Below are 25,374 nucleotides of genomic sequence, written 5' to 3'. Positions count from 1 at the left end.
AAGTTGCAATTTGGTGGCCATGTTATCCTGGTGAAAGAGAATTCCCAAAGATAAAAAAAGGATTAGAAGCACCGTGGCACTCTAAATTCGCTGAGCTGGTTTTATAAGCAGGGACCATCTCTCCAGTGTCTTTCAGCCGCTGCGGCTTCCTTTGCTGTAGCTTCACACTAAGAAAAGATTCGCCCGACAAATAGCCCTTTTCGAGAAAGAGGGAAAAGGGTGGGGGGCGTTTTTCTCCTTCCAGCCTCTGACGTGCTTCGGTTGTCCAAGCGACCGATATCCACAATCCAGAAAGGGTTAACTCTTTGGCCGGAAGCGTTGGGGAGGCTTGGGCGCGCGCGCAGCGTCTTCCTGTCCCAGGAATCCAATGGAACGCGGGAGGGCCTGTGGCGTCATGTGACAAGGCGATAGGCCGGTTGCTGAAGGCGGAAGTTGGGATGGGTGGAGCTCTGCGAGTCGGGGCGCGCGGTCCGCCTTGGCGGGCGGGCGGAGGGGCTTCCTCGGCCATGGCGTCGCCGGCAGGCGCGGGGTCGATGGCGGTGTGCGCGGTGCTCGTGTTCGCCGTGTTCTCCGGGCGGGTGGCTGAGGCGGCCAAGGTGAGCGGGAGAGCAGCCCCAACAGACCGCCTCCTACGACTCCCGCGGTCCCTGGGGCAGCCAGGGTTTGGGCTCCGGTTCCCACCCACCCCCTCCCTCCCTCGAGGGCTTGGGTGGTCAGAGCCGCAGCCAGGCCTTGTCGGAGGGCGGGGGCGCTTGGGTGGATAAACAGACATTTGTATACACGGTGCGCTGAATCATAATTACTCGACCCTTCCTTCGGGGAACTGTGGACAAGAAGCACATGACTTCCTCAGTATCTTTACAAGAACTCTACGAAGAACTCTCCGCTGAGGATGTGGCTGGCCCCTGGTCGTCTAATGGGCACAAGAGGCCCTTGGATTCCGGACTATACTTTGTTTTTGAGATCATACTGATGCATGTCAGAACCCTGCAAAACAGTTGAAAGTGATTAAAATACTGTGTTTCTGATAGGTTGTACTTTTTGTGGTGATAACTCTTAGGAAAAGTTAATTTTGTTAAAGGTGCTTAAAAGCTTAATGAAATACATAATCTGGACGTGTTAGTATATCATTGCAAAACCCAAGGGGAGGAGCTTGGTTCCTATTATTACACATACATTTATTTTAGGTGTTTTTATTTTTCAGAATTCTGAAGATGTCCGATGTACATGCATCTGTCCTCCTTACAAAGATCATGCCGGCAACATTTTCAACAAAAATATTTCACAGAAAGACTGGTGAGTCTGCCTTATAATTTTATTAAGGGCAGTACTGGTGCTTTATTAATATATATATTTATTCTTTTGGATGCACTAAAGTGATGGGGGTAGTTACCCCTTAATATATTCAGCTAGAAGGCAGAGCAGATGCCGCTGTGCATTTCAGATTGTTGTCCTGTCTGATAGTTGAAGGAAAGCACAGCATGTAAGAAAGAAAAGTGTTTCAGTCCACAAACCCTTTTAAATAAGTATTTACATTTAGGAGGCTACAAAGTTCATATATTGATATTCTGACCTTTTTGTTGGAAAATGTACCAGAAGTTGCATTTTGTGAAAAATGCTGCATTTTCTTTATCTTAGAGTAGTTTATGAAAAAGAAGAAGAGCTGGTTTTTATACCTTGCTTTTCTCTACCAGAAAGAGTCTCATACAATCGCCTTCCCTTCCTCTCCCCACAACAGGCACCCTGTGAGGTAGGTGGGGCATAGAGAGACCTGATGTTACTGCTCTGTGAGAACAGCACTGTCAGGGCTGTGACAGCCCAAGGTCACAATTGGCTGAATGTGGAAGAGCAGGGAATCAGACGCTGCTGTTAAGCACTACACCAAACTGGCTGTCTATGGGAGCATGTCACTCATATTCTGAGGTCTCTTTATGGTTGCTGATTAGTTTCTGGATTCAGTTAAAATGTATTAATCCCACCTTTAAATCACAGCATGATGTGGGACCCACTTACTTAAAGGATTATCTTTCCCTGCATGTTTCTGTACATCAGTTCTGTTCTTCTCACCAGTCTGTTATCAGTACTGCTATTATCGAGGGCATGCTCTGCGATGGTCTAGGCCAGGGGTAGTCAAACTGCGGCCCTCCAGATGTCCATGGACTACAATTCCCAGGAGCCCTGCTGGCAGGGGGCTCATGGGAATTGTAGTCCATGGACATCTGGAGGGCCGCAGTTTGACTACCCCTGGTCTAGGCCAAACCTTTTACAGTGACTGCTCTGTTACTCTGGAATAGTCTCCTGGAAGAGTTCAGAGGAGTTCCTAGTGAGAGCCAGCTTGGCGTAGTGGTTAGGAGTGCGGACTTCTAATCTGGCATGCCGGGTTTGATTCTGCATTCCCCCACATGCAGCCAGCTGGGTGACATTGGGCTCGCCACAGCACTGATTAAACTGTTCTGACCAGCAGTGATATCAGGGCTCTCACAGGGTGTCTGTTGTGGGGAGAGGAAAGGGAAGGTGACTGGAAGCTGCTTTGAGCCTCCTTCGGGTAGAGAAAAGCAGCATATAAGAACCAACTCTTCTTCTTCTGCTTCTTCTACTTCTATTTCTTTTACTACTACTAACACCACCACCTTCCTGGCCTTCTGGCTAGCTGCAAAATAGAGCTGTTCAAAAGAGCTTCGGGGGAATAAGTTGTTGTTTTTTTGTATTATTTGGTTGTAATTGTACAAACAATAAAACATTATTGTGGCCTAACTTGTGTCCTGGGGCACCTAGAAGAAAGGCAGATATATAAATATTTCAAATATATATTGCAGGACAGACCCACATGTTAGCCAATTTTTGTATGTATGAATTTGGAAAACTGTCTTTCAAAGTGCAGAGCAAATCTGCCTTGGGAGAAGTACTCAAGAATTATCTCAAAGCTTGTTCCCTTCCAGTACATGTGTAGATTGTTGAGAATTGAACCAGTTGAGCCCTTTTTGCCCTACAACACTGGGTGAGTTTGCACCAGTATAGTGATGAGAAGCTTTTATGTATGGCTGTTTACTTCTCAGCTTACTATCATATGGTTGCTAGTTTATATATGTTGGCCTGAAGGATGGATTAAATGTATTCAGCTTCATCAGATGTGGTTTCATTTAGAACTCCAGGCATCCTGTTTCTTGATCAATCAGAAAGATTTGGTGGCCAGAGGTATGTGTTTAGAACAGGCATTCTCAACCAGAATTTTGTGAAACTTTGGGGTTTCTTAATGACCCTTGAAGGGTTTCCTGAATGGGTGGGAATTAATTAATTTTTAAATATATTTTTTAAAATTTGTTAAACTGTTATCAGGTGATATGACCATATATGGTCACATTGACCCCCACCCCATGACCAATGATATGCCTGGAGGGGGTGGGAAGGGGAAGGGCCTTGGGTGGGTGTGTAGACAGCTACGCATCCCAACCATATTCTGCATGATAATGCTATTTTTGGGATCTCTCATAGCCTGAAGAATGTTTCGGGGGCTTCTCAATGGTAAAAAAGTTAAGAAGAAAAGTCTTCAGAAGCTAGATTCACTGTGTATGTTAAGTGCCATCAAGTCACTTCTGACGATGATATTATGAATTAACTGGCTTCAAAGCCTGTTCCTAAGAACAGTCCTTGAAAGGTTTCCCTCCCCTGGCCCTCGGCCTGGCAGCTTAAGGTGGCTTTGGGTCACAGCTTGCAGCTGGATCAAGTGGGGTGGGCTGGGGCTGGCCAGCTCGTTAGCAGGGCCAGGACAGAGCTCCTTAGCAGGCAAAACCTAGCAGGCTGGGAGGCCCTTGTTAGCAGGCCCAGCCTAGCAGGCCAAGAGGCCTTCGTTAGCAGGCCCTCCACCATGACCCTTTGCCCAGGGCCCTCTCCCCTTACCTGCTGCTGGCTCCAGGCACTGAGGCGCGTCTGAGAGCAAAGAGGCTAGAGTCCAGGGACAGAGGGCGGGAGCTGCAGGGGCAGGGCCAATCATTGCAGGGACTGGCCCTATTCCAACTTGGACAGCCAGACACGTTCCATCCCCCAGGCTGAGGTCTTGCAAACTGTGGATTCCTTTATTGAGTCAATCCATCTCATGTTGGAGCTTCCTCTTTTCTTGCTGGTCTTCAATTTTTTACAGCATTGTCATTTCTAGTGAATCTTGTCTTCTGATAATATGATCAAAGTATGATGGCTTTAGTCAATTTAGTTTCTAGTGAAAGTTTGGGCTTGATTTGATCTAGAATGCACGATATCAGTAAAACTCTCCTCCAACACCATATTTCATATGAATCAGTTTTCTTCCTGCCATCTTTCTTCATTGCTCAACTTTCACACCCATGTACAGAATAGGGAATATTATTGTATGAATTTTCTTGACTGACAGCAACATTTCCTTAAACTTAAGAATCTTTTCTAGCTCCTTCATGGCGGTCTTTCCCAATCTCAATCTCATTATGATTCCCTAGTTGTATTCTCTCTTTTGGTTGATGATCAAACCAAGCAATAGAAAACCTAGAACAATTTCAGTTTCTTTATTGCTAGCCTTAAAGTTCTGTAATTCCCCAATAGTTTGTCTTTTTGCTGTTCATCTCTCATGCTGCTTTGGCACTTTCTGCTTTAACTTCCATCAATATCTGTTTCAAGCCTTAAAAAAATTTCTGTCAGTAATGTGTCATTTTCATATCTCAATTTGCTAATGTTCCTTCCACCAGTTTTCTGTTCACCTTGAAATCTAATTCACTTTCTTTATGATTTTTGAAGAAATAGAGAGATATTTACCTGTCACCTTTGCCAACTGGAAGCCATTCTTTTTCTCCATACTTCTTCCTAACAGTAGCCTCTTGTCCATAGTGCAGCTTGTACATCAAAAACAATTAGGTGTTGTGGCACTCTCATTTCCTTTAAAGCCAACCATAATTTTTCATGATCCAAATTCTCTCATATGCTTCAGCAACCACCAATTTAATTTCAATTGCCTCTTTTCTGATTCTCTTTTGCCGATCTGGTGTGTTTTGGGACTGACCCAGAAACTCCAGCTGGTCCAAAATGCTGTGATGTGGGTCCTTACAGGGACCCAGTGGAGGGTACAAATGACACCAGTGCTTGCCCAGATGCATTGGCTCCAGATTGGAGGCCGGATTTGATTCAGAGTTTTGGTTCCAATGAAGATCAGGGCCCTGTGGGACCTTAGTCAATTCGACAGAGCCTGCAAGACAGAGCCTATGGTTGAGGCCAGGAATGCAGCATCTACAGCATCGATCGGCTGGCCATCCCTGAGGAAATCCATCAGAACATCAAGAGAAAGTACATTGCCAAAAAGCATAATGTCCTTAATATTTAATACTTGGCATTTAATATTTAATTAGATTACATTCAGTATTAATGTAAAATGTGATTTTAAAGTTTATTGTATTTTATGAACTAACTAGAATTTAAGCCCGCTGTGGCTGCCAGACAGTGGGCGCTAGAAGAAAGCCTCCTGCTCCCGGTTGCCCCAGCAGGTGAGGGGGGGGAAGAGAGTGGGCACGGCTTCCCCCAGCCCTGGGAGCAGGGACAGCAATGTGTAAAGACCACAGGTGGGTGGGGTAGGAAGTGTATGAGCTTGTAGTGTGTCTCCCTTCTTGTCTTCCTGAATCTCCTTTCTGCCTGTGTCTCTCTGTCTGTGCGTTGATCTGTCAAAGTCTCCCTGCTCCCTGTCTTTCTATCTGGCTGCCCCCCATCCTCTCACCCAGCCACACCTGTATCTCCTGTGTGTCTCCCATCCATGGCAAGCTGTTCTAAGTGTCGTACTGTCTGTCCTTTCCTGTGTATTTGTCCCAGCCCGGTATGTCCCTCTCTCTCCTTCCTTCCTTCATGTTTTCCTTCCTTGTTCCCTGTCCTTCTCTCTCTGGTGTCTGTCTCTGTTTCTCTCACAGTGTCTGTATCTATCCATCTGTGTCTGTCTCTCGGTGTGTCCCTGGCATATCTTCTAGTATCCTTGGAGGCAGCCTCGGCTGCTTGTTCTAATCCATTCTCACTGGTGTTGTGTCTCTGTCTGGTTTTCTGTCTCTGTGCATCCATGTCTCCGTGTGTGTGTCCCCCGCGGCCCCTCCCCCCTCTAGGCCCCGGGCTCATCGCGGCTTACTGTGTGGGCGGCGGCGAGGCTCTCCCAGGCCCCTTCCCTGCAGCGGCCGGAGTCATCGGGGTGAGGCTTGCCTCTGGGCCCCACAGAGGATTTCTCATAGAAGAAACAACGCGCACATGTGTGCGCGCGTCGCCATGGCGGCACAAACGTGGCCGGAGTAGCGAAGGCCAGGCTGGGCGTGTCTCCACAGTAGAGGGGCGTCGTTGGAGGCAAGGGCGGTGCTGCAGCGGCAGGTGGCAGCGCAGGCCACTCCCGGGCGCCTGTGGCGTGGCTAGTTGTGGCAGAGGAGGTGGAGGTGGCAGGTCCGCGGTGGCTGGCCCTTTTTGGGCGACGGAGCAACCGGCCGTGCGTAAGGCGACGGAGGAAATGGCAGCCGCCGTGCGCCTGCAGGCAAGGTGGAAGGGGGTGGATCGGGAGGCGCTTTGCGCCTTCCAATTATGCAGTCCGGCGGGAAGGGGCCTATGGGCACCCTTCCTCATCACAGACAGGGCCCACCCTCGGGGCCCTTACCGAATTATTTAATCCGCTCCGCTAGGAGCGGGTTAAAGATGGTACCCATCCAAAGCCCTATAGGAAAAATAAAGATTTTATTTGTTTGTTTGTTTGTTTGTTCCATGTTTTGTAGCAGTCTTTGTAAGATTTTAAGCATCACATTACTTACATGAGATATTAATGTGATAGTACAATTGTTGCTGCATTCTTTGACAGCTCCATTTTTTGTAAGGTACACTGAGCATTTCCAGTCTATGGGTCATTATCATCTTTTCCATAGTTGCTGACATATTGAGATTTTGATGAACTCTGCTTCTGTGGTTCGGGATAACTATTCCTGGTGATTTGTTCCATACATATTGATTTGAGGGCAGCTTTCACTTCATAGTAGGCTCTTCAGAAGATCTTAGTTAGAAGGAATCTGTCAGCCTTTCATCTATATTCTACACTAAATCTGGTGCACTATGGCGAAGTGAAATTTAGTTTTTTTCAGTGAATGATGGATGTTAATATAGTCCTAGTGGGAGACCTAATTAATATTCAGAAAGATTGGTAAGAACAGCTAAGGACAGAACATGCCTGTTCTTGTTGCATATAAACTTGTATTTATTTATTTTATTTTACTTATTATATTTATATACCCCCCCACCCCGAAGGCTCAGGGCCATTTACATCAAACAGGAGCAATACAGATAACTCAGTTTATAATAACACATATTCAGTTATACTGAGATTACTTGTATCCTGTCTTAACAGTTAAGGGGTCAAATTGATCCTTAGAATTGGGAAATACTGATAAAAGTATTCAGTCTTCTACACCCCTTCAGCTTCCTACATCCGTTCAGTGTACAAATTTATACTCCATGTATTTTCCAACTTGGATGAAATCAGTTGTCCTGTGATGGTTCATGCCCTCCTCACTTGCAACTGTTTGACAATTGCAGTATAGAAACCGAAGGTATTTCAGCCACTTGTAGCCTAACCTTATTAAGAGGAAAACTGAGATTGGTGTATAGCATGAAATGGACAAATACTCTTTTTTTTTTTGTTCCTGTGTGTATAATTAAAATGAAATACTAAATGAAGATTACATTTTTTTCTTTGCAACTGGTGGTGTGTTGAGTGAAACTCTTAAAACTTTTTTCTTTGTGTGACTGGCTTACTGGTTGATCGGATGCCCTCCCTCCCAATGAGTTAAATATTGTTTTTTGTTCTGCTTGGGCTACTCAGCAACTAAATCAATTTTTTTGCATGTATGTATATGTGAAATAATGCTCTAGGACAATTCTTTTCACTATGCAAATCCCTTTTAAGTTTTGCCTCATTAAATACTGGCCATTTCATATAGAATTCAAAATGGTTTTCATACATTATAGATGGCAAAGACACAGTTGTTATATAAAGAGTTTATGGGATTACATATGTTGAAAGAACTCTGACAACATGAAGTAGGAGGAAGACAGATGATAACTGAAACAATCATTCTTACATTTCTGCACTCATTTGCCTGTTGAAAATCTTTTTCCTTCACCACCTCCTTCAAATTTCTTGTTAAAGTTGCAGGATTTTGAAACTATTGTCCTTGCTCATTTAGGTTATTGCATCCTATGCCCTATGACTTTTAATAGCATCTTGTAGTAAGAAGGAAGCGATTTATGGCATCTTTTCAAGTGGGGTAGAAAAGGAGCGACTAGTGAGAGAGATGGATTGTCGCAATAGCCACAGGTGCTGGTGTGAAAGCATTTAGTCCCTCTGCTTGACAGTCTCCACTTTCAGACACCATAACTGCTGCCTTCCATTGAATTATGTTGGTAATGAGCAAATTTAGGCTTGAATTTGGGGCTAAATTTGTTGGAATCAGATGAGGTTCAGTGGCTTTATCTAGAGTGCTCCAATTCTGGCATTTGTACTAAAACTGAGCATTTATTGGTAGCCAATTAGGCAGCAAGTGGCTGTTTTAGTGCAGGAAATTAAATATTTAAAGTAGATCATTAAAGGTAAAGGTATCCCCTGTGCTAGCACCAAGTCATGTCTGACCCTTGAGGTGACGCCCTCTAGCGTTTTCATGGCAGACTCAATACGGGGTGGTTTGCCAGTGCCTTCCCCAGTCATTACCGTTTACCCCCCAGCAAGCAAGCTGGGTACTCATTTTACCGACCTCGGAAGGATGGAAGGCTGAGTCAACCTGGTGCCGGCTGCTGGGATTGAACTCCCAGCCTCATGGGGAGACAGCTTCAGACAGCATGACTGCTGCCTTACCACTCTGCGCTACAAGAGGCTCTTAACAAAAAAGTAGATCATTAGGTGGGTTAAATGTCAAATATTTCTAAGTTTCAAAAATATGGATAATTGATTAGTCCTTTGTTCATTCAGCATGCATTATTGGTTAATACTTCTCTTCAGTGATAAATTTCACCTAAACTTACACACTTTTCCTATTTACCCAGTGATTGTCTTCATGTTGTTAAACCTATGCCAGTTCCTGGGCCAGATGTGGAAGCATATTGCTTACGCTGTGAATGCAAATATGAAGAAAGAAGCTCCATCACGATTAAAGTAAAAATGTTACTTTACTATTCTTTTTTTTTTTTTTAACTCAGTCACTTAATAGAATGTGCCTGGATATGTTTTCATTATGTCAATCAATCAATCAATCAAATACCTTTATTGATATAATCACAGTAAAACATTTATACAAAAGACAAGGTGGTTCAGATCCCAGGTCACCTGGAGAAAATCCCATGGAGGAATTTTGCAATGCCTTCGGTTATTTGAGGGTTATGATCCAATAAGAGAAAGTGCCCTATTGTTGCAGGACTGTGAGTCTTGCTCACCCCCACAAGAGGAAATATGTACATTCTCTGAGATGGTTATGTTGCTCACAAAAGAGAACATGTTTCACTGACTTGGATTTCTTTGCAGGACATGGGCAGAGTCTGTCGGTATATTGGATTTTAGCATACCGACCTTTAGTCACTGCTGTTGGTAGGAGGTTCAGCCTCGCTAGCATAAAAAATCTCATCAAGGAAGGCGATTTTAAAGAAGTAAAATGCTTCTTGCATGATCCTTCTTGCTGGGGGATAGATTTCAAAAAAGATGGGAGAGCATGTTCTACGTGCTCCAGCGATAGTGTTCTGATAGTCGATAACCAGGATTCGTTGCCTGATGATATTGTAAGCTTGGTTCTCTTCAAGGTTTCCTAAAAGCTCAATAGACAGGCCTATAGACTTTAGTTTGTTGTTAATCTTCACAAACCAGGGTGATATAAACTTATCAGGCAGCATAAGGTAGACGAGACTCCCAGCTTGGGCTCTAAAGTTCAGGCGGAGCCAGTATTTAAAGATACGGAGCCAGGCTAGAGTGGCCAGTTGGGTAACGCTGGTCTCCAAGTATATTGTGAGGGCAGATTTGCATTTAGGGAGGCCCAATAAACGGCGAAGGAAGGCGGATTGCAGCCTCTCTACTCCTGCAGGGAGGTCTATGCCCCATACTGGTTTGCCATAGAAGAGTTTTGAAATCAGCATGGTTTGAAAGATCTTAATAGCGGCAGGGAGGTTTTGACCTCCCTTAGTAAAATAGAATCTCGCTATTGCATTTGCCTTGAAATTTGTGCAGGTTGATATTTGGTTCCAATGTAAGGCCCATTTCAGAGAGTGGTGAAAATGGACTCCTAAATATTTAAAGTGGTGCACTTGCTCGATGGAATTTTCATTTATTTTCCACTTGGTGAGCTTCCTGGATTTGGAAAATACAACTATTTTAGATTTGGTGAAGTTGATCCGGAGTTGATTTTGATTGTAGTAGTCTGAGAAGACTTGGAGAAGGGTTCATTATGTTCTATGCTTCATATGTTAAGTAGTGTCATTTTCTTGCATCATTAAATACCAGTTCTTATGGGTTTATCCTTTCTGAAAAAGGAATATATAGTCATCTCTCTTAACAACTATTCATTTATAACATTTTATTTATTTAAAACATTTTTATGCTGCCTTTCCACTCAGAGTCCCCGACTTAAAAAATAATTAAATATTTCAACACTAAAACATTTGGGATATTAAAACAGCATTCAAAATAAAGTATATATAAACTATTTAAATTCAGTAAAATATAAACACAGATAGGAACACAAGCAGCAAGGAAGGCTAGTAACAGTTTATCGAGCAAGTGCCAAACAAAACAAAGAGGTTTTCATTTGGTGGGCATAAAGCAATGATAGATGGATCTCCCTGCGGAGGGACTGTAAACATTTTAATGCCATAATCAAGAAGGCCCTTCTTGGGTTGCCACCAGTGTAATTAAGCCTTAGCTTGAGTAGTTGCTGAGATGGAATTGGGACTTAATGTCATATTTGTCAGTCCATTTAACTGCAAATTTGTTTTTTCAACTTAAAGAAACATCAGTGGACCATCACATGTTTCATTAGTGTATGCTTTGGGGGTGGGGAGAACACTTTGGTCCTATGATAGCATCTGGTCTCAATGTTAATTTGCACAGTAACCTGAGATATATCCAAAAAGTCAGTGAAAGTGCTAATAAAGATGATTATGTAATAAGACAGATAAAAATTAAAATGTTTAAAATATGATAACACTTCTAATTCCCTATGTTTGAACTCAGAATTGCTTAATGTGTCACTATGCTGAAAGCATGCAGTGAAGGCTTAATTAGAATACTTTATTCACTGAATGTGACACTGGATTTTTTTTAATGTACAGTTGTGTTTGAATGGATGCCATTCAATTTATTTTCAGGTTGTGGTATATAATTTGCTGTTACTGGGTGCTCCAGTCCCCTGATCTAGCTTTTAAACACAGCTGCCCCTAATTCCATTTAATTTTATTTGTGCTGTTTCTTGGGGTTAGTTAAATGAGACTTTCCACTAGGACTGTACCAGTTTAAGCAGTTCTCCCTGGATGCACATTGCGCATTCGTCTACAAGCTGTACTCATAAAATCTATATTTGCAAACAGACTATAAATCCCAAACATATTTTACAAGAGTGTATGTGTCACAAAGAGGTTAGGATTGCCTGCAGCTTCCAGATGATTGGACATTTAAGGGCACACATGGATTTGCTTCCTGCATAATATAGGATGCAGTCTTTATCTGTCTGGGAAATCAATAAGATCTATCCTAGAACCTCTTCTCCCCATTCAATCAGGGCCAAGCCATATGCGATGTTTTTCACAAGTTAGGTCCAGGGCTGTATCAACAGAGCCATCACATCAAAATCACATTATATTGTACTCCCGTTGTATACTGCATTGGTCAGGGCATACCTGGAGTACTGTGTGCAGTTCTGGAGGCCTCACTTCAAAAAGTATGTAGACAAAATTGAGTGGGTGTAGAGGAGAGCGATGAGGATGATCTAAGGCCTGGGGACCAAGCCCTATAAGGAAAGGTTGAGGGACTTGGAAATGTTCAGCCTGAAGAAGAAATGGAGAGGAAACATGATTGCTCTCTTTAAGTATTTTAAAGGTTGCCACTCAGAGGAGGACTTGCATCTCAAGTATCATTCATTGTACATTCTCTTGGGATTTAATGGTGGGAATAGAATGCCTAAAGCTCGTCTGAAGCTGAATGGGTCCTCAGTTGGCATGAGCTGAAATGCTGTTTGTCTTTGTATAGGTTACCATCATAATATATCTGTCCATCCTGGGTCTTCTTTTGCTGTACATGGTGTATCTTACATTGGTAGAACCTATTCTGAAGAGGCGCCTATTTGGTCATTCACAGCTAATACAGAGTGACGAAGACATTGGGGTAAGGTCTTTATATGGTTCATGTATTAATTCATACTTTTGGGTGTTATTTACCATTTTTCAACCAGCAACTTGACAGTGGAAGATGCCATTTGGAACTCAGCCAGGGTTGCTTATGTTCTTTTGAAACAACTGAGAGGAAAAGTTAGGTGCTGTCTTATTTGATTATGTTATTTATAGTCTGTTTTTCTTACTGAGTCTTAAGGAAAGTTACATAGGGCAAGGCAATGCAATAAGCATGGTGGGATGTTTGATAAATAATGCAGTCTGATTTGGATTGCAGAAATTTGAAACAGAGCTGAAGCAGATCATAAGCATTTAAATATGGTAAATATTGCAGCAGTTACTGCAACCGATTATTCACAGTAGTACAGTCCAGTCTCTATTCCTTTGCCAAAGCATCTTTCTGAACCATATAATTACAATACAGTCCTTTCACCTGTATAAAACAGCCCTTCTGAATAATGTAACTGATGCATCGTGTGTGGAAAGCCAGATCTTGACATATTTTCTTTGACGATATGAGCCAGACTCAATATTCCAGACCATTATGTCAATGGCTATATTTTCTAGCTATTGCTAGAGAGATAGAATTTCCAGAAAGTTTGCATTCATGGGAGAATCCCCCACTCCCTCAAGTTCTGGGAATAGTTGAAATATATGCCGTACTTGCTTCCCTGTGAAATCTAATATTATTTTACTGCTTTAACATTAGCTAGAATATAAAATTGTATTAGAATCATAGAATCATAGAGTTGGAAGGGGCCGTACAGGCCATCTAGTCCAACCCCCTGCTCAACGCAGGATTAGCCCTAAGCATCCTAAAGCATCCAAGAAAAGTGTGTATCCAACCTTTGCTTGAAGACTGCCAGTGAGGGGGAGCTCACCACCTCCTTAGGCAGCCTATTCCACTGCTGAACTACTCTGACTGTGAAAAACTTTTTCCTGATATCTAGCCTATATCGTTGTACTTGAAGTTTAAACCCATTACTGCGTGTCCTCTCCTCTGCAGCCAGCAGAAACAGCATCCTGCCCTCCTCCAAGTGACAACCTTTCAAATACTTAAAGAGGGCTATCATGTCCCCTCTCAACCTCCTTTTCTCCAGGCTGAACATTCCCAAGTCCCTCAACCTATCTTCATAGGGCTTGGTCCCTTGGCCCCAGATCATCTTCGTCGCTCTCCTCTGTACCCTTTTAATTTTATCTATGTCCTTCTTGAAATGAGGCCTCCAGAACTGCACACAGTACTCCAGGTGTGGTCTGACCAGTGCCGTATACAATGGGACTATGACATCTTGTGATTTTGATGTGATGCCTCTGTTGATACAGCCCAAAATGGCATTTGCCTTTTTTACTGCTGCATCACACTGCCTGCTCATATTTAGTTTACAATCCACAAGTACCCCAAGGTCTCGTTCACACACAGTGCTACCTAGAAGCGTATCCCCCATCCAGTAGGCATGCTTTTCATTTTTCTGACCCAGATGCAGAACTTTACACTTATCTTTATTAAATTGCATCTTGTTCTCATTTGCCCATTTTTCCATTGTGTTCAGATCTCATTGAACTCTGTCTCTATCTTCCGGAGTATTTGCCAGTCCTCCCAATTTGGTGTCATCTGCAAACGTGATGAGTAGTCCCTCTACCCCCTCATCTAGATCATTAATAAATATGTTAAAAAGTACCGGGCCGAGCACCGAACCCTGAGGTACCCCGCTACTCACCTCTCTCCAGTCTGATGAAACAACATTGACAACAACTCTTTGAGTGCGGTTCTCTAACCAATTCCCTATCCACCTAACGATCTGAAAGTCCTTCAACTTATCCATCAGAACATCATGGGGAACCTTGTCAAAAGCTTTACTAAAATCCAAGTAAATGACATCAACCAAATTTCCCCGATCCAGCAAACCTGTTACTTGGTCAAAAAAGGAAACTAGGTTGGTCTGGCAGGACCTGTTGGAGACAAATCCATGCTGACTTCCTTGGATCACCAAATTGTCCTCCAGATGTTTGCAGATCGCTCCCTTTAATATCTGCTCCATTATCTTCCCCACAACAGAGGTCAGACTCACTGGTTTGTAGTTTCCCGGGTCATCCTTCCTCCCTTTTTTGAAGATCGGAATAACGTTTGCTCTCTTCCAGTCCGGGACATCTCCATTCCTTAAAGAGGTTCCGAAGATGATGGACAAGGGCTGTGCAAGTTCTCTGGAAAGTTCTTTGAGTACTCTCGGGTGCATTTCATCTGGACCAGGGGATTTGAACTCATCCAGTGCAGCTAAATGCCTCTCGACAACCTCTCTATCCATGTTAACCTGCCACCCAGACACTATCCTTTGGCTACAGCCATTATTTTGCTTATTTATAGAAATTAAAACTGTGAATGCCTTGATCTTTCTATGAAGTTGCAAACATACCCAGCTAGTGAGTGAGATCTACAAACTTGCACCCTATGCACATATGTCTTAATTTTTGCAATCTGAGTGGAAGCTCCATAGTAAACAAAAGAAAGTATAGTTGGACAAACACTCTCATACAATAAGTATGGCTAGCAGTGCATTTGGGTAACAGTTTAAAGTTGAAAAGCTTTGTACTTCTATGGATCACCGGGAGATGTTACAATATGCTGAGATGCTGAAAACAGAAGTTGCCTCAGTGAAATGTCACGGTAACCTGGCATTTGGGATTGGTCAGTACTTTTTAGAATCCATTGTAAGAACTTGTAAGAAGTAAGATGTAGTTAACCTAAACCAAGTTAAAACTTGCCTTTTTACTGATTTGGCCACGCTTCCCAACATGGAGTATATACAGAAAAAGACTTAAACCTTTTATCCTTCAGGAAAGAAGTACATGTTTCTGTCCTTGGAAAAAATATCACACATATCTGACAAGTCCAGTGATATCTATTCTAAGCTGCATTGTCCAAATCTCTTCCAAGGAAATACAAAAGATGTTTAAATTTAGTTAACTTTTAAACTTTTAAAATCATTTTTAAACAAATTGCAGGGACTTAGGAAATGAGTACTTAGTTTCTAATATTACATGGAGAAAAAGTTAACCGACTATGCAGAGAGACAGTTTTGACAATTACTCCTGTGGCAGGGGAATCCAAAGGATGTTTACTTACTAATGTCAAGTATATGCTACATTTCTTCCCACTGAGGGCTCAAAGCAGCTTATGTCATTTTCCTTGCTTCCATTTTATCCTTGCAACAACTCTAAGGTAGGTTAGGCTCAATGTGTGTGGTTGGCCCAAGGGAAGCTGCTAACTTTCCCTGGTAGACTGGGGATTCATACCTGAGTCTCCCAAATCCTAGAACACCTTAGTCACTCAGATGTACCCACAATTGATAAAGCCCTACTTTTTGCACTAGATCTAGATATCTGTCAATATATTGAGTGGTATCCACTCAAGTGGAACGATGGGTAGCAAGTTGAAGGAATAAGCTGGTAAAAGAAAATACCTACCATCCACAAATGTCAGTTCAATGATGATTTCTTTCAAATGTCATATACTTGGTACCTGTTCCATTAAGAAGCTTCCATAGTTATAGGGCAGTCTCCAGTAATGTATTTGTATGGAGATTTTTCTCACTCACAGCTTGGTGGCATTCTTTTCCCCCTAAACTTTTAATGAAGTCCAGAATCAGCCATAGGATGGTTTAAGTAAACCTCAAGACTCCAGACTTGGGCAGGTGACCCACCACATGGGTGCAAGCACATTCACTCCTCCAAATGATCCGAGTCATCTGCATAGTGTGAATGTTCAGAGGGGACTCCTGTGCTCATACCTTCTCCCGATGATCAGCAACATTCAGAAAGCAACACTGTTCAGGGGTATGGCTACTGTGTAAGAAGCTATGGCTACAGTCCTGAGGAGTTTTAATGAGATTCTTGCATAACCTTTGTGCCTCAAGGCTTTAAAGGATCCTTTGTGACAGCAACTCAAACCTTTGAGTACAGTAAGGTGACACAGTCCCCTTGTGGCTCAGGGCAGTTTACATGGAACGTGAAAACTATAAAATAGATACAATATAGGTTCAGTAACTACAACAATTAATAACAGCGGTAACAGCAATAACAATAATATCATTGATAACTGAACTATAACATTGACTGCAACTCCGCAGATTAGTTAGTGCAGCATGCCCTATGGTGTACTTGGTGGGCATATCTGAGGAGGGGGTTTTGGGGCCCAGTAGTTGTTGTCAAATCCATTGGCCTCAACCTGGTGGAAGAGCTCCACAGGCCCTGCGGAATGCATGATGGCATAAAGGAAATTCCATCACAGTATACTGGAGGGACATCTTAACTTCTGAGATGCCTCTTCCCTTGAGGCGTAGAGACTGCCTGTCTAAAGTCAATGGCAAAATCTTTGCCCGTGAAGTGATACAAATTCTATTCCAAGAAGACGAAGAAGAGTTGGTTCTTATATTCCTCTTTTCTCTATCCGAAGGAGTCTCAAGATGGCTTACAATTGCCTCCCCTTTCCTTTCCCCACAACAGACACCCTGTGAGGTAGGTGAGGCTGAGAGAGACCTGATATCACTGCTCAGTCCGCACAGCTCTAACAGGACTGTGACTTGCCCAAGGTCACCCAACTGGCAGCATGTGGAGGAGGAGCAGGGGAATCAAACCTGGCTCTGCAGATTGGAGGTCACCAAGCTTGCTTTCATTTGTTCTTTCGTTCAAAATTTACAAATATGTACATTAAATATATTACATACAACAGCAAATTATAGAGGAAGCAGGCAAGGAGTCTCTTCTTGTACGAATCAGGAAGGGCAGCAGGCAAGCTGAATGGTGATGTTAATATATAAGACGTGAATTTGCATGGATCTACTTGATTTTTGTTCTTTAATTTTCATAGCATAAGAACTAGAAATTAGCCTTAAAACAAGCATTCACTCCAAAACTGGAGAAATTAAAAATGCTGTATTTTGCAACCACTGCCTAATACTGTACATGGATGATACAGTCCTAGAATTGGTGTGTCCTTTCCTACCTACCAATTTGGCTTGCACCAGATGTATAGAAGGAGATGAGTTAATTGCCTGAAATACTGAACCCTAACATCCTAGGCCTAAATAGGCACATTCCTTTCTCAGTGTTGTGTTACTTTATGACCTTGTAACATTGTAGAGGTTAATATATACCACTGTTTACTTACTATAACAACATGATGTCATTCTGGCCATTGTTAATGGTTATTTTAATGTTCTAACCAATATTCCCCTAAAAATATTTCAAGTAGTCAAAGGCCAAAGTTTCCTTGAGAATGTCCGGGAAACGGCAGTTATACTATTGCCATGGGGTTTGTGGAGGACACATTCCAGGTGGTTTTTGCTAGCTGCTGCGGTTTGATTTCTTTAGTCATGATGTCAAATTTCCTGTGTTTTTGTTTTTAACGTTATTTTTAATACTATTATATAGTTGAAAGTGCTAAGTAATTTTGACATGATGAATTCAATAGTTCATTGTGTGGATATTTAACCCTCAGTGTTTATCACACACATAACCTTCTCTAAATCAACCCTTAGCTCATCATTTACAGAGTCCAAACAGCTTTGAACCTGTATAATAGGCTGGATGTCAACTGTCAATATTTACAGACTGCACTCTTTACTAACTTGCTTTGAAACAGGACGGCAGGAATGATTAGAACAAACACAATTGTCATTAGGCCTTATCACCTAAACAGCTGTATTTTTGCTTTTTATTTTAAGGTATTGGTATAATAGCTTTAGATATTGAATGTAAACATGTGTGTTGGTATTTGCTGCCTTTGCGTGAGTAGTTGCAACAGCCTCACAAAAGGTGTTGATGATGAGGCTGCAGTGTGTAAGCAGTCTGATATTCAGGGCTGTCATGCCAAATGAGGGAAAACCTACTTTAGTTTGCTAGACCAGCACCAAGTGAGCTGCTGTTCTTGCATTGGAAAGTTATCTGTGTGGCATTAAGAAACTGATGGGTAATCTTACCATTTTTACGCTTAGTAGTTAGAGCAGAAGATATGCTCATGTAAGTAGCAGGACACATTTGCTTGATTTTTGATGAGGCTGCAAATTTTGCAGCCCCCCACAACATGATGCACTGTTTTAAAGAGTCTCCTAATCTTAGATAACAGCTTTGTGGAAATAAAAAATAACTGCCGTAGAATAATAGGCAGAGAAATCCTGTTGCATACACTACACAAGGTTCTTTGGATCCAAACCACATTGTAAGATTTAATCTTTTATTTCAAGATAAAACTGCCTTTATTCCTAAGTCATTCAGCATTCTGTCAAGGAATGCAAGGCATTCTTTTTATAGCACTATATGTCCCACCCTAGGAACGCCGATATTCCTACCTACTTAGGCCCTCTATCTCTATGCCTGCATTTGTATATAAGTAGGCTAGGATGGAGGAGCCTCTTGTGGCGCAGAGTGGTAAGGCAGCCGTCTGAAAGCTTTGCCCATAAGGTTGGGAGTTCGATCCCAACAGCCGGCTCAAGGTTGACTCAGCCTTCCATCCTTCCGAGGTCGGTAAAATGAGTACCCAGCTTGCTGGGGGGTAAACGGGAATGACTGGGGAAGGCACTGGCAAACCACCCTGTATTGAGTCTGCCATGAAAACGCTGGAGGGCGTCACCCCAAGGGTCAGACATGACTCGGTGCTTGCACAGGGGATACCTTTATCTTTACCTTTACCTTAGGCTAGGATGGAATAGTTTAGGGCCCAAAGTAAATTTCTGCCTTTGAAGGGAAGCTTGGCTTGCCAATTCTCCCCTCCCACTACAGACCCCCAATTTATCTTCACACTCTTGAGAGTCCTTTGTCCCCGTAAGCACTGGTTTGAGTTGAAACAGAAAGAGGGAGGCAGGGAAGCCCCATTCCAGTTATGGGAGTGACATCCATGAACTGGATCCCAGCCAATATCTTTTACTTGTGGTCAAAAGTGTGTTCAGCATTAATACTGCCATCATAATAATTTATCTCCTTCAATTGCAGGATCACCAACCGTTTGCAAATGCTCATGATGTGCTGGCTCGTTCCCGAAGTCGTGCCAATGTGCTGAACAAAGTAGAGTATGCCCAGCAACGCTGGAAACTCCAAGTCCAAGAACAGCGCAAATCTGTGTTTGACCGCCATGTTGTGCTCAGTTAACTGAGCATAATTAAGTTTCTCCGATTAATGTTGGAAGAAAAGAAGTTGGACTAAAGTAAAGCACTGATTTGTCTTCCTGATACGCTGTGTCAGAATATTTTTTGCATCATGATGGCAAAGAATAGTTGCAGACATGGCAGACACAGCCAATGGGAGATATTTAAATCTTTAAGCCAAAATCTAACTATATTCTATTCAATGGCTCTTAACAATAAAATATAAGTAATTATCTGTGTGGTAATTATGATGTTGAGATGATTCATTGCAATACTTAAGGGGAAAATTCACTAACGTATGTGGAGAACTTGCAAGAGGCAATGTGCAGTGGCATTTATGTTACAAATAACTTTACATACTGTTGAACTTTTGTAAATGTATTTTCCTACTGTCTGTATTGAAAACACATCTTAAGGTATGGTTGTCGCATTCAAGTTGGTTGGTTGCGTAAATTGTGTTGCTTGCACTGTCAGCTTACTTTTGCAAATGTGAAGGGTAGCATAAATGGACAGATGGTAAACTGGTGGCTTAAAGCAGGAAACTAAAATTATAATGCTGTGCACTTAGTGAGAGTATTGATCTCCTGTTTTACCTGCTAAATATTTTCTCTGGTATCTACAAATCTTGATTATATGTTTAAATTTTGGACTTTGGTGGATAACCTTGAAAATTCAGCTTGATAATAGTATGCAAATAAATTCTTAAGAAACTTTTCATGCTGTAGGAGTTGGCTGCATTTCTGAAACAGCAGTTGTGATTTCAAAAATATACAATTGCTTGATAGCTTTTATCTCTGTTCTGAAATATAGCTATTAAATAATTTATTCCTATCAGTGGAAAATTGTTTCACCTAAAGCAGAGAGTTGTCCATTATAGCCATTTTACTAGCATCTTTGGTGTTCTTCAGGGATTCAGAGCTGTAAAAGAAGGTTTGCAGACTTCATTACATTTGTATTTCTGAAATGTGAGCTTAACCACAACAAATCCTGTTGAAATTTATGGGACTTTCAAGTAAACATAACTAACTATTAAGATGTCAATCCCCTGTATGACTTGGCATATGCAGGACCGAAAGTCTGCCATACAGTTTCACTGCTGCCTCTGAACTGAAGCCACTTATGCTGCAGTCGCTTCATTCTCGTCACTGTCATTTGTGTTACAATGGCTAAACTTGTTGAGTGGCTACTTTACTCGTTTTAAGGATAGGTCAGTGTGCAATGCAGACCCCGGCAGCCATTATTTAAAAATGTGCACGGAACAACATTTAATACAACATTGTGTAAATATAGAAAGCAATCCCTGTATTGCCTCTGACTTCTTTTAGCATCTTCAATATCTTCTCCAGTTCTGCCTTGATTTTTTAATAATAGATGCTGGGACACAACCTGAACTATGAAGAAATGGGTTGCTTTTCAGAGACAAATATTTTGTTGAACAGTATTAAAAGTTCTCACTTGTCTTAACTTGTGGAATATTTTTTTAAAATAATTTCCCACCACTCCTTTTGGTAGTTATTCCATCATACCCCTGTATGTTATGGTTGCAGTCTCTGTTCATGTGGAAAATGGATGGGAAGGGAAGGACTGGAGCCTAGGACTGTTGAAGAAAGTGAATTGCACTTTCTGCGACCTCTGTGAAAGGGTTGTTTGACCTCCAAAGGGGTCCCGACCCCCAGGTTGAGAACCACTGGCCTAATGGAATGAAACCTGGTGATGTCATACTTTTGTAATGAAACCAGTTGAGTTCTGGTGAAAGTTTATTCTGGTTTATGAAACTGTTTTACGTTGTGCATGTTGATCCTAGAATGCTTGTCAGACTTGTGAGATTTCTTTTAATGTCCTAATTCTCTGCATATTTGGGGAGTTGTCCAAGTACATGGAGGCTCTTAACCTTGTTTGTGTGACCAGGTTCTTCTACTTGTATGATTGGGGAGGGTGACCATTCCAAACCAGATTCTCACTGTAAATTAAAAGGGTCATGGATTTCTTAAACACACTTGCATCTAATGTGCAGCTATTCTCTTCAGGAGAAAAGGAAAGATGCAATCTTCATGCTGATCTCTGCTATTATCTTCAGAAACAGCTTTTCACCTGCTAGATTTCAATTAATCCCTAGCCAACATGGTATAGTGGTTAAGAGTGATGTCTCTAATTTGATTCCCTGCTCCACCCCATGCAGCCAGCTGGGTTACCTTGGGCTAGGCAGTCACAGTTCTCTTAAGGCTGCTCTCAGAAGTTCTGTTAGAGCTCTCTCAGTCTCACCTGCCTCACAGGATGTCTTGTGGGGAACAGGAAAGGAAAGCTGTAAAGTCACTTTGGAATCCTTCAGGTAGTGAAAAATAGAGTAAAAAAACAGCTCTTCTAAATAAGGAACATTTGAACTTAGGACTAGGTACCATTGACTCCTTAGGTAACAGAAACTTAGTTGAACTTAAGACTTATTGGTAAACTAGCCTTCAAGCCCGCTGCAGGCTAGAATGCAGCGGGCGCTAGTGTCAGAAAGAGGGGAGGCAAGCCTTCGGAGGTGTGATGTCGCACACCTCTCCCTCCAATGGCGGGGCAGGGGCGCATTGGCCTTGGGGCTGACAGGCCCCATGGCGGCTTTGGGCGGTTGCTGTCTCACCTTTAAGGCAGCACATCCTTGTTGTTGGGGGCAGCAGCAGCAGACCCTTGCAGTGCCCTCTATGGGTGTTGGCACCTCGTGCACCTTGCTGGCCTCCTTGCCAGTGGGTTGATCGTTGAGGCGGCACGATGCAGACCGTGATTGGGCCGGAATCGAGCTCGGACGCTCACCGGGGGCCAAACACGCTCCACCCCCGGGCAGTTTCTGAAATATTAAGAGGAGCCAATGGGTATCTGAAACCTCTTACATTTTCCAATGGCCACCTAAAGCTATAAATAGACTAGTAGTAAATCCCATTGCATGCTGTAATGCAACAGGTGATACTTGTGGTATGGTGTGGGTTTTGTGCCACACTTGGAATCTGGGAACTCTAAGAAGAGGTCTTTCTGTGCACAACAGTCCTGATCTAAGTCAGGTTCAAGTACACCTAGGAAGTGTGGAATTCCAGAACAGGAACCTACACAGATCGGGCAACCTTGCCTCCTCTGTAGTGTTTTCTTGACCTGAAATAGGCCAAGGGGTGGTATGTGACTGGTTGGGTGGCTGCAGGGGCATTATACCCTTTTAAGGCCCCACTATCAAGGAATATTTCCAACCCAGGGGTAGCCAACCTCCAGTGGACCTAGAGATCTCCTGGAATTACTGCTCATCTGCAGACTATAAAGATAATCTCTCCAAGCAGAAATGGCTGCTTTGGAGGATAACAGGGTTGTTGTTCAGAAGAAACATTCGAGGGCTCCCACACAGGTTGTTGTGGAGATGAAGCACTTGAGGCTTACTGCACAGAGTTGTAGTGCAAATGAAACAGGAGGCAAAAGAATCCCCACAACAGTATCCAGGTTCATCCGCACAACAGCCCCGTGGGGTAGACCTCAAATGTTCAGAGAGTGGTAGAGAAGAGACGCATGGCTTGGCCGTGTCTTCCCTCCAAGCCACAGCAGTATTTTAAGCGAGAAGGTCTTTTTTGTGGCCTCCCTGTCAGCCAACCTTTAGGCAGAAGGAGAAAGTGTGCCCCCTCAAAAGGAGTCTACACACATGTCCACAGACTCCCCTGCATTGCTCTCGGAAATGCGTCCCTTGCCTCAGTGAGTTGCTGTTAGAGGATCCCTTCACAGCAGGCCTGAAGGGAAGGGGGTGGGGGAGTGCAGAATCCTGAGCAAGAGTAGCAATTGGCCCTGTGGGGAGGAGGGATTCCACCAACAGGAGGCTTTGGAACCTTCAGCATTTTGACAGGGTGTACAGTCACGATTTTATGCATATAGATATCAGTCATTTTCAAATTACACATTTAATATACCGATTGCGAGTAGCAGTCTTGGTCTGTGAAAGGTGTTTCAGGCTTAATTGGATTAGGTTGTTGTCAATAGTGTTTCATCAGACTGGAGGGAGGTGAGCAGCGGGGTACCTCAGGGCTCGGGGCTCGGTCCGGTACTTTTTAACATTTATTAATGATCTACATGAGGGGGTGGAGGGACTACTCATCAAGTTTGCAGATGACACCAAATTGGGAGGACTGGCAAATACTCCGGAAGATAGAGACAGAGTTCAACGAGAACTGAACACAATGGAAAAATCGGCAAATGACAACAAGATGCAATTTAATAGAGATAAGTGTAAAGTTCTGCATCTGGGTCAGAAAAATGAAAAACATGCCTACTGGATGGGGGATACGCTTCTAGGTAACATTGTGTGTGAACGAGACCTTGGGTTACTTGTGGATTGTAAACTAAACATGAGCAGGCAGTGTGATGCAGCGGTAAAAAAGGGCAAATGCCATTTTGGGCTGTATCAACAGGAGCATTACATCAAAATCACAAGATGTCCCATTGTATACGGCACTGGTCAGACCACACCTGGAGTACTGCGTGCAGTTCTGGAGGCCTCACTTCAAGAAAGACATAGATAAAATTGAAAGGGTACAGAAGAGAGCGACAAGGATGATCTGGGGCCATGGGACCAAGCCCTATGAAGATACGTTGAGGGACTTGGGAATGTTCAGCCTGGAGAAAAGGAGGTTGAGAGGGGACATGATAGCCCTCTTTAAGTATTTGAAAGGTTGTCACTTGGAGGAGGGCAGGATGCTGTTCCTATTGGCTGCAGAGGAAAGGACGTGCAGTAATGGGTTTAAACTACAAGTACAACGATATAGGCTTGATATGAGGAAAAAAATTTTCAGAGTAGTTCAGCAGTGGAATAGGCTGCCTAAGGAGGTGGTGAGCTCCCCCTCACTGGCAGTTTTCAAGCAAAGGTTGGATACACACTTTTCTTGGATGCTTTAGGATGCTTTGGGCTGATCCTGCATTGAGCAGGGGGTTGGACTAGATGGCCTGTATGGCCCCTTCCAACTCTATGATTCTATGATTCTAGGTGGTGATAGGAACCAAGAAGCAAAAAATGGAGCTTTTCCCTTTGAAAATATAAATGGCAACAGTTTCTCAAAGCCCTCCATAGTCCAACTTGGTTGTCAATCTCCAGGTGGGGCTAGGAGATCTTCTGGAATTACAACTAATCTCCAGATGGTGGAGATCAGTTCTACTGGAGAAAATGATGACTTTGAAGGGTGGACTGTGTGGTATTATATCCGTCTGAAATCCCTCCCCAGGACCCACCCCCAAATCTTTAATCTAGTCCAGGTCACATGTCTCCTGTAAGTAAGAATGTAGTCCCTAAATAACCACAGAAGAGTGGCAGTATGAAAATCCATTATAATTAATAATAATAATTTTTTAAAGTGTGGGGGAAACAAATTTATTAAAATCTGTATATTCAATATAACAGCGAGACAAAGACTTGAGAATGTAACAAGTTTTTAAAATAGCTACACTATAAAAGTGGTGATAAAAGAACAACATACCACTTTGAACTTGAAAACCATAACAAATATATGTTGAAGTTTCTGCCCTGTTATTCTAATATTTGTTGTCTATAAAGCTGCAGTGTGGGTGGGAAAAAAGCTAAGCCAGAAATGAGCAGATCTAACTGTAAGCTACTTTGCATATTGTCAGTTGACTATAAATTTAGATCAGTCGTTGAGTCAGTCCATCAGCACAAGAACTGCCCAATTCAGGTAAGAAATATAAGGCAGACAGAAGTTAACAGCACAGTGCTGCGTAGTTTTTCTTAATTCTAAACCGCCATAGTAATTTACAAGTGAGAGATATGATTAATAAATACTTTCTGCAATCTGTTTTGAACAAGAGTTAATAATGCTGTGATATAAGAATAGAAACA

The 25,374-nt window shown here is 42.7% G+C and overlaps 1 protein-coding gene across 1 annotated transcript; it reads left to right on the top strand.

Annotated features, from left to right (window-relative positions):
- Nucleotides 1-404: 404 nt before the first annotated feature.
- TMEM9B (TMEM9 domain family member B) lies at nucleotides 405-20,984 on the top strand. Its single transcript, XM_077321748.1, has 5 exons — nucleotides 405-596; nucleotides 1,205-1,296; nucleotides 9,064-9,172; nucleotides 12,245-12,379; nucleotides 19,369-20,984. The coding sequence occupies exons 1-5, from the start codon at nucleotides 438-440 to the stop codon at nucleotides 19,522-19,524; spliced, it is 651 nt and encodes a 216-aa protein (XP_077177863.1). The 5' UTR covers nucleotides 405-437; the 3' UTR covers nucleotides 19,525-20,984.
- Nucleotides 20,985-25,374: the final 4,390 nt, after the last annotated feature.

The sequence above is a fragment of the Paroedura picta genome, chromosome 2, assembly GCF_049243985.1.
Source record: "Paroedura picta isolate Pp20150507F chromosome 2, Ppicta_v3.0, whole genome shotgun sequence".
Taxonomy (NCBI): domain Eukaryota; kingdom Metazoa; phylum Chordata; class Lepidosauria; order Squamata; family Gekkonidae; genus Paroedura; species Paroedura picta.
Note: the sequence above shows the minus strand (reverse complement) of the source record. Positions and strands in the feature narration are given on the sequence as shown.